This window comes from Psammomys obesus, unplaced genomic scaffold (genome assembly GCF_907164565.1).
Source record: "Psammomys obesus unplaced genomic scaffold, mPsaObe1.curated_primary_1811, whole genome shotgun sequence".
In the NCBI taxonomy this organism is placed as follows: domain Eukaryota; kingdom Metazoa; phylum Chordata; class Mammalia; order Rodentia; family Muridae; genus Psammomys; species Psammomys obesus.
The window spans coordinates 2,545-12,914 of record NW_026594130.1 but is presented as its reverse complement, the minus strand read 5'-3'; the positions used below and the strand labels follow the sequence as shown (position 1 = coordinate 12,914).

General features: G+C 39.4%; 1 protein-coding gene across 1 annotated transcript; it reads left to right on the top strand.

The window, feature by feature from the left end:
• Window positions 1–75: 75 nt before the first annotated feature.
• LOC129684682 (adhesion G-protein coupled receptor G4-like) lies at window positions 76–6,651 on the top strand (the record flags this gene model as incomplete). The annotated part of the gene is made up of 4 exons (XM_055617892.1): window positions 76–108; window positions 2,418–2,581; window positions 4,256–4,388; window positions 6,533–6,651. Coding segments are annotated over exons 1-4 (445 nt in total), but the record flags the coding sequence as incomplete, so codon positions are not given.
• Between the last annotated feature and the right edge of the window lie 3,719 nt (window positions 6,652–10,370).

Genomic DNA, 10,370 nt, shown 5'->3' with positions numbered 1-10,370 from the left:
TGTTTGTTCAAAGATTTCACTGACTATGTACTTTCCTCCCCCCCCCCCACATCAGTTGGAACAGAGAAAAGGACAAGGAATGGCTACAATTTCTCATGTATCATACCGGTAGGAAATGAGTTTATTCATAGCTAGTGCATTTAATTCTGACTTTTCTTCCATTTAATTTTGTGTGTGCAATGTCAGCCTTTTGGTCAGAGCTGTCAGAAGGAGATCAAAGTACCTGGTGCTTATTTCACAGATGCTCTAATTAGGCTTTTACATTCACTGACTAGGTTGTTTCAATTGGTCACAGCATAGCCTGTCTGTTGCCTTTTTTTAGTGAAGAAGAAATGGGGTTCAAAGTAGTCATAATTTGAGGATAGGGAAATCAAGTGTTTGTTGTGGTCAATAAGGTCAATGGAATGCTAAGAAAACAACAACCCCATGAAAAACATCCCAGATGGTGTTCATACTCATGGGACAGGCTCCTCTTGGAATAATGGCTCTTGCTGTTTGATATACACCATGCAGGATGTAGAGCAGTGGTTTTCAACCTATGGGCCATGATCCTCATAGGCAGTGGAAGGACCCTTTCACAAAGGTCACATATCAGATATCCTGCATGTCAGCTATTTACATCACAATTGATAACAGTAGCGAAATTACAACAACAAAAGAATTTTATGGCTGAGCGTCACCACAGCATGAGGAACTGTATTAAAAGGTCACAGCATTAAGAAGGTTGAGAACTACTGATATAGAGCCAAAGGTGGCTCATGATGAGATCAATGATATGTACAAGGTGCTGGATTGAGGGCCAACTGCAATGGAGAGATTAAAAGAGTCTTCTTTACAGTGGAAATAGGAACTTGGAGAAGAAAAAAGCTCCAATTAGAAGGGGTAGAATGCATGGGGCTTAATTTACCATCTATAGGTCAGGGAAAAGATAAGGCATTCTTTTGATTTGCCATATGGAGAAGCTTGATGTGAAGGCAGGGGTGTCTAACTTCCGGTAATATTAGGATGCTCAGTAAGCATGTTCATCAAAAGCTGTATGCAAAATGGAAATGGAAAAAAAAAGGTGTAGGCAAGTTTATGAATCTGAAATATTCTCTCTAGTAGAATACCAGAGTAATCTAGAATATTTAATGTCCTTACTGAGGTCAAGGACAGCTCTAATTTTTTTATTATCTTTTAGTGGATAAAAATACTTGGTAGAGTTTGCAGGAAACGTTATCTTCCTAAATCTCAGTTCTCTCATCTGTAGAATGGGAATAATAACATCACTATCTCATAAGGCTGTAGTGAGAATGAAGTGAATCAAAACATGTGGAGCAAGAACTCCACAAATGTTCCTTACCATTATCATCCTTAGTCTATTCTAGGACTCAGCCTTCTGCAGAACACCTCTGTATAGACTAACTGCACATGTGTCAATTTGCCTTCTTGCAGTAAAGATGAATAAATTGAAGGACCAGGACAATAAAAAGGTTTCTTTCAAATAATAACTCCTGAGTACTCTGTCTTCACTATTAATTACTACAAACTCCTAGAGAAATCTTCTGGCTAGGCTGTTTTCAACATAATACAAATGTTGTGGACCATTCTTTTTTTTTTTTTGCCTTTTAAAAATTTTTATTATTAGTTACATTTTATTAACTCTGTATCCCAGCTGTATCTCGCTCCCTCATCTCCTCCCTGACCCTTTCCCTCATCTCCCTGACCCTTTCCGAGTCTACTGATTGGGGAGGACCTCCTCCCCATTCATCTGACCCTGTTTTATCAGGTATCTTCAGGACTGGCTACAAAGTCCTCCTCTGTGGCGTAGCAGGACTGCTCCTCCCTTGGGGGTTGGGGAGGTCAAAGAGCCTGATACTGAGTTCCTGTCAGAAATAGTCCCTGTTCCCCTTACTATGGGAAACCAATTGGTTACTGAGCTACCATGGGCTACATCCGAGCAGAAGTTCTAGGTTATATCCATACATGGTCCTTGGTTGAATGTCAGTCTCAGAAAAGACCCCTATGCCCAGATATATCTGGTCCTTGTGGAGCTCCTATCCTTTCCACATCATACTAACTCCACCTTCTTTCATATGATTCCCTGCACTCTGCCGAAAGTTTGGTTATGAGTCTTAGTATCTGCTTTGATACACTGCTAGGTAGAGTCTTTCAGAGGCCCTCTGCAGTAGGCTGTTGTCCTGTTACTTGTTTTCTCCTACGGTGGACCATTCTTTTGAAAATAGGTTTTGGATTGTCCTTTTTGATGCATGCAAGAAAATGTATCAGATTATTTCCATGTATTGTCTTTCATCATTTCTCAATATCTATCATTTAATATCGATGGACTACCAATAAGCTATAGAGTTTCAGCAGCACCAGCCAAATTGCACTCTGTTAACCTGACTGCAGTGTTTCTTTTCTGCCCTGTTTCGTAGTTGTTCCTGCTGGGTCATTATAAAAGCCACCTCTTCTTTAGAGTCCGTGGAACTGATGAGCAGGATCCGAACTAAAATACACGGGAACCTCACTCATGGGAACTTCACCCAAGATGAGTTGACTTTATTGGTAAAGTCTGACCGTGTTGCAGTGAAAAAGCTAGGTAATTATTTTGGCAGGGCGCTTCAGTATAAATTCATTAAAAATTTATAAAACTCATAACGAATATACTGTTTGGGTGCTTCAATTCAATGGGAAGAAAAGTCTTAATTTTGTTTAGACGAGGTCTTCCTCTGTATCCCAGGGTGGTCTGGAACTCACTATATAACCCAAGTAAGTCTTTAACTCATCAAACCCTTCCTACCTCAGCCTACTAAGTGCTGGACGTGGGGCTTATAGTCATGAGTCACAAGGCCCAGCCGAGAAATCATTTTTCTACATAAACTTATGCTCACATGTCCTCATGTCCTCATGGTTTTTCTACCTTTAAGAGCTTATAAATGAATATAATAACAAGGGACCATTGGTCAGCTGTGAATATCAGCACTGGGTGGTCTACGAGTAGTGTGAGAGGATCGCCTCTCTGATGCAAAAATCTGGAGGCATGGGGGGTTTCGTCATTACACACAATACTTGCCCTATAGATAATTGCTAATTTATTGACTGATTCAGCCAACCTATTCATTTTAGGAAATGATCTGGGAACTGTCCCAGATTTCCCTCATGGTTCATTTTATTTTGTAATTAGGAAAGCTTCAGTGGTAAAAGAGAAAGGCTACCAGGACACTCCATCTCTTTTTTCCTTTTCCCCAGTAGATTGCTGAAAAATCCTTTGAGTTAACACATAAGCATTAGCATGGACTGTCCTTGGCAGCAAATAAATTAAATAGCAGAGGGTTGTGGATACATAAGATTAGAGTGGGATGAAGGCAGAGTAGAGTGGAGGCCACAGGCAGAGCCCACCATCATTTTCTTGCTTGTTCGTAAAGAAGAATGGACAGATATAACTGGGTCACTTCTTGATTCTCTCTGTCACCACCAAAGGGAAACATGTCTAGATTCTGGAGGTAGTGGACACACTGTAAGGACTGGGGACTTTCACATAGACAGCCTAGACTACATCTCTTTTAACATGACAAAGGAAAAGCAGGGCTCAGTAGCCTTCCTTGGGGAAGTTAGTCCTATTTTTCAGCATGATCAGACACATTGTGGCCCTTGGTGTATTGGCCCTAACAGGCATACTGATTTTACTGAAACTCAACCACTTGAGGCCATTAGAAAGAATGACTACCGTGGAATGGAGAAGAGATGTCTGCCCACACTTTCCTGTGTTTGCATAGCAAAGTTATAATAGGGCATAGTTCTCAAGAAAGATAATCAGAAGAAGGGGCTCCATATATATTACTGTAGAACCTTTTGTGGTTTGATCTCTCCTCCCCAATGCATTGCATATATAGCACTTTAAAAAACAATTTTGAAATTTCATTGTTTACATGTTTGAAAGTGTCAAAGAATTTCTTTAGAGCGGGAAAAGCACCCCACCACCACCACCACCAATGGATAGTTTTAATGAAAAGGATAGACTTGAGGTTATAATGAAAGGTTTTGGTGTTTTTTTGTTTTTTTTTTTTCGTTTTGTTTTGTTTTTTCAAACAAAGGCTGCATTTAAAACTGGTTTCCATGAAGCTTAGTTTAATGTCCTGGTTGAAATGGTTCCCTCTTGTATGTGCTGATGGTTGTGTGCAGGGTAATAATGATGGGTCATAATGGATGCTCATGATACTTTTAAGTGCCTTTTGCCCTTGAAAATGTTGCATACATTTTTTTTTCTCTGTAGAGCCAGGAAAATGTGAAGCAGATGAAACACCCTCAAAATACAAAGGAACATATAAGTGGCCATTAACTGACCCTACTGAGACAGCCCAAGAAAGGTGCATTAAAAATGCGAATAGGAATGCCACAAGAATTTGGTATGTATCTGTCAAGCTCCAAATGGTAGTGTAAGAACAATGAGATCTGCTGCATTTGTGGGGTGTCATTTTGTTTTGTTTTTTTTTAGTCCATCTCCTTCACCCTTACTGCCAATCCTTTTTCTTTGTTTCACATTTTGGAGTTAAACATGTACGTATAATACAGATTTCAAGAGCACAAAAGAGAAAACTCACCCACAACCCCACCACCTCAACATACTTGTTTTTGGGTTGGCATGGTTTTGTTTTGTTTTGTCTCTCTCCAATCCCCAATCTGACTCTTCTTTTTATGCCTTTAAGTTTTCTGTATTGGTAACCATGGTTTACATACCAATAATGCAATTTACCCTTTCACTCAATAGTTTATCAAACATTTCCATGCTTTGCATTCATATTTTTAATGATCAATTCGAAGCCAGCCTCGGCAGCTATCTGGTTGATGGGCCATCATAATTTACTTCATCACTCTTCTATTGTTAAGTTTATCATTTCCCCTTTTAAAATCATCAGCCTTCTTTTCTTACTCTCCGCTGCTAATGGTGTATGCCAAATAACCTAAATGGGCAAGAACAGAGGGGCAGCAGGTTTCGACAGAGGTTTAAAAGCACTGGTAGAAAGCCCCATCTCTGACTGTATCATACCCACCCCTGCTTACATCTAATGAGTCAAGAAAGCAAGCAACTTTGGCAGCCACAGTTGAAGCTCATATGGAGCCTCTCTTTTGTAGCCCACTCCTTGGTATAAGGCCCTTACTAGCTTTTGCTTAGTATTATAACTGTCTCCATGCTTTCTCACAGTCCACTACTCCCCAGCACCAATTCAGTATGTCACCAGCATGATTTTCTGAAGTCTGGATGCTACCATGGCAGACTTTTGTTAAAGAATGAATTCCAAACCTCTATCACAGTCATCAAGACAGAAGGTTGCCTTTCCCATTATTGCTTGGCTTCATCCCTTCATCATGTACTATTGCCTATGAGATAATTTGTTATTGTAGACATGATGACCACTTCTGTGTGTCTCTTTCTCTGGCTGGTGACAGCAGGGAGGTATATATCCGCTCTGTACCAGGCTTAGCTCATAAATGTTTAAAGTTTTCCTTAACCAGACATGAGTACTTTATACCTGTCGTCACATAACTCCAAGAGCGAGACAGAATTGCTGTGAATTTAATATTAGATAGCACTCCTTAGGAAGTTCGAGAATAGTCTGGTTTACAAAGGAAGATCCTGTCTCAAAACAAACAAACAAACAAACAAACAAACAAACAAACAAACCCTCAACAACAACTACAAAAAGAAATCAAAACCACCACCACCACAACAAGCACATACAAAGAAAGAAATGAAAGAAAGAAACAAACAAACAAAAAACATAAAGCTTTCTTTGTGTGGTGTTTTGATAGATTCTATTTTATGTACATAACCTTTTCTTATGTTTTGTACAAGCCAGCATGTAGGACCACTCAATTACATGCTCCTGGTGAGTTTCAAGAGCCTGCCCTGTTTGTCTATGCCTCCTACTGCCATTCCTACAGTCTGTGGGTGCTCAGTGAGTGCATTGGCTGACTTGAATTTGCCTGAAGTAAATGAGGCACAGGTGAGAGTTGATAGTGAAGGACAATGAGTTACAGAGAGGATCCTTAATCACTTGGAGACATTTACCATGTAGAGACAAGACTATATTCCAATAAGAATTTCTCTTGAAAAAAGATGAGAGAGCAAAGTGATAGGGAAGAGTCATATCTAGAGGGACAAAGTCTCTTCCTTGATTCTTGGTGAGCTGAATCTTGCCCTACTCCACTCCTAGCCATTTAGCTCCTATCTGTGTTATTTAAGCCTGAAGGTTGGAAATGGACATGGGAAAGCATACCATAGGTATAGAGAAATCCTCCCCAATGCTCTTATTTAATTGATTAATTAGTTAATGATAATTATTAGTAATTTTGAGACAAGGTCTTACCCTGTATCCCAATCTGCTCTGGAACTTGTGGTGACCCTCATGCCTCAGCATCTCAAGTGATGAGGTTATAGACGTGAGCCACTGTACCCAGCTAGTACCATTTCTCTTAGTATTATCCTTGTCTCTTTCTTTAATGAGAAAGCGGGATAATTCCTCTTATTCCTCCTGTCTATTTTTTGCAGTTCCATCAACATCCAAACTGGCAAGTGTCAGTGGGAAAAGCCAAGACTTAAGCAATGCAAGTTGCTTCAAGGACTCCCTGATAAGATTGTGGATCTTGCTAATATCACCGTAAGTGATGGTAAGACAGTTCTGTGCACATCAGAGAAATCATTGGACCTCTCTTAGTTTGCCTGCTTGATCTGAGATAAGAGAGTATAGGCAGAACTCACTCTATAAAAATTTACTTTACAGCAGCCCCATTTCAGAAGCCAGGTGCTTATTGGCGGAAGAGGCATTAGGGCAGGAGTGGGGACAATCAGACATCTATGTTTTGTTTTGTAGATTTTAATTTTATATTTTTAGAATTATTTTCCTATTCCTACATATTTAAAAACTTTTAAGAGTCTGGCCTGGTGATGTATTTTTGTAATTCTAGCAATTGAGAGGCTGAAGCAGGAGGAGCTTGGCTTCAAGGCCACATAGTGAGAGATCCTGTGTCAAAAAATTAAAATAAAATAAAACAACGACAATACACACATAATCACAAGACTTCCAAATCAGATACTTATCAATTATAGAGAAAAAGACTGCTCTAATGGATATTACATGTGTCACAATATTTTTCAAATAGATTATTCAATTTTATAAACAATTTGGGTAGTAGTGTAAATTAGTCCTAAGCATGAATTCTGAAAAGTGGGATTGATTGAGTCAATCATATGAAGTTAAATGTTCTTTTTAATAGTTGGATCAATTTATAATCCAGTTCATAGGGTATGAAAGTGCCTGGTTTAGAACACTTTCATTAACAGAACATGTTATCAAACTTTGGAGTCTTGGGAAAATTGATTAGCAAAACCTGATATCTCAAAATAGTGTAAAAACTTTTTTTTTTTTTGTGCGTGGTGATAGTTACAGGTTCTTTGTTTAACAACTACGATCTAGCGGGTCATTTTATTAATGAGTTTTCCCTCTCTAACTTGGTTGTACAACCATCATTGTGAAACCTATAAGGCAGAATTGTTACAAAGAATCATTTCAATTATAAAAAGGATTCTTGTACTTGTTAACAAAACCCCTATTTCTCCTTCCCTGTAGTTTCTGGCAAATATCAATCCACTTTCTACCTGTATGACTTTTGCTTATTGTAGCCATCTCAAAATGCTTGTGAAGATTTTTCATATTGTAGCATGGGCCAGTACCCCATTTTTTTAATGGATGAGTAATATTATATTAAATTGATCTATTACTCATCAATTGATAAGCATTTGGTTGTTTTTGTGTCGGGCTATCATTTATCGACAGGTTGTGAGTATTGTAGTACAATGACTGGTAGAAATGTTTTCTTCTCTTAGCACATACTAAAGAGTACGATTGTGGTCACCTGGTCTACTTAGTCTTTGAAGGAACTGCAAAACTGTTTTTCACAACCGCTGAGCCATTTTGCATCTCCACTGACACCATTTAAAGGTTCCAATTTTCTCATGCTATAAACACTTGTCCATCTTTTAGTTACAGTTGGTGGCAGTACCTCCCCTCCCTAGTCCATACACTTTTATTCTGGATTTTTAGTAATTTGTGTCTTTTCTCTTCTTGCCCTGGTCAGTCTAGAGAAAAGGATTTGAATTTTTCATAAAATCTTGCTTAGAGGGAGAAGCAGATTTATAACAATATCTAGTCTTTTGAGATAGAGTCTTGTTAGGTATGGCCTGTATCCAGCTCTGTAGCTCATGATGGCCCTGAATTTTTGATGCTCTTGCCTCAGCTTCCTAAGTGTGGGGATCCCAGGAATATGCCACTATGTCCTGCAACAACAATAGTGAAGAAAATACAGAGCTTCTCTGTGTGCTTGCAACACGTTCACAGTCCTCCCTCACTGTCACTAGGGAGATAGCTCTGTTATAATGAATGACTCTACCCTGACACAGTTGACCCTTTATACTGGAGTTCATTCTTGACACTGTCTTAGTTAGGGTTTCCATTGTCGTGAGAAAAACAACAAGAACAGAAACAAAAACACCATGACCTTTTCAAGTTGGGAAGGAAAGGGATTATTTGAGTTTACAACTCTCATTGAGGAAGTCAGGGCAGGAACTCAACACAGGAACCTGGAGGCTGGAAATGAAGCAGAGGACACGGAGAAATGATGCTTACAGGCTTGCTTAGTCTGCTTTCTTCTATATTCAGGGCACTTGTCCAGGGATGGCACTACTCAGAGTGGGATCAGTCATCCCACACTCAATCACTAATTTAAAAAAAAATGCCTGACAGTATTACCTACAGGCCAAGGTGATGCACACATTTTCTCAATTGATCCCAAACAACTCTACCTTGTGTAAAGTTGACAAAAAAAAACTAACCAGGACAGTGCATACTTGTAACCATAGGTATCCATAGGTATAAATGGGTATGACATCTATCTTATTTAGGGATACTATTGCTGCAATGATATACCTTGACCAAAAGGCAAGATGGTAAGGAAAGGGCTTAATTGGCTTACACTTCCACAGTGCTGTTCATCATTGAAGGAAGTCAGGACAGAAACTCAAATAAGGCAGAAACCTGGAGGCAGGAGCAGATGCGGAGACCATGGAGAGGTGCTGCTTTTTGGCTTGGTCCTCATGGCTTGCCCAGCCTGCTTTCATTTAGAACCCAGAATCACCAGCCCAAGGGATGTAAGGATCAGCATTTTTCTCAACTGAGGCTATTTCCTTTAAGATAAGTCTATCTTATGTATCAAGTTGACATAAAATTAGCCAGCACAACATGTATCCACAGAATCACCCCCTTAAAGCCTCCTTGTAGTACATTTATTCATTTCTTTCTCCCATCTAGTCTCTGGCACTCAGTGTTTGTTTGTTTGTTTGTTTATTGTCTCCATGGGTTTGTTTTGCCCAGAATGATATATAGTTGAAATTATGCAATGTGTATGCTTTTCAGGTTGACTTCCTGCCCTTGGAAGTGTATATCTCCATTCCCCTATGTCTTGTTATGGATTTCTAACTTGTTTATTTTTAGTACTGGTTAGTATTCCATTGCCTCAATGTATGACAGTTTATCCATTCTCCTACATCTGGTTTGCTTCTAAATTGTTCTCTTGCTCCACATCCTTTGTAGCATTTGCTGCTGTCAATATTTTGGATTTGAGCCACTCTAATAGATGTGGACTATTACCTCATTTCTTCTCTAATTTGGAGCTCCTTCATAATGTATGAATTGAGTATCTTCTCACATGCTTATCTGTCATTTACACATCTCTTTTGGTGAACTATGTTTCTGCTATCACCCCAAACCTCAGCCAAATGTATTTGTGTGGTGAAATCCTAATCTCAAAGTGATTGAGGCATTCTGAAGGTTATGAGTGTTGGTCCTTAATGAATAGGATTTGTGTTCCTACAAAATAGGCCTGAAAAACCTTGTTTTTAATCTTCCACCATATATGTTTACAGTGAGAAAAGAGCTATCTTTGAACCTGGAAGTAGGGCCTGAAAAATACAGGAAATTTGCTTTTCTCATAGGATTTCAGTCTCTGCATAACTTTGTAGATGTGGCTAGGTGTACTGCTAGATTGGGTCTTCTCCTTAATGAGTAGCCATCGATTGAGGCATAGGTGCAAAACACCTTACAGAAGGACCAGAGAATTGGCCAGAAGTCAGAGCACTTCTTTGCCTTGTCTTCCTTATGGAACATTTTGCATTTGAGATCTTTAGCAAAGAATGTGTGGCAGAGTTAGAAAAGTCAGCCCAACTCTGATGTCCTAGATGGGAAATCATGAAGCAAGGCAGGAGGTGGTGCTGCAGGCTGGAGGAGTGGGAGGAGAGATAGAGGGCTTGTCTCATGCTGATCTCCTTCCTTCTG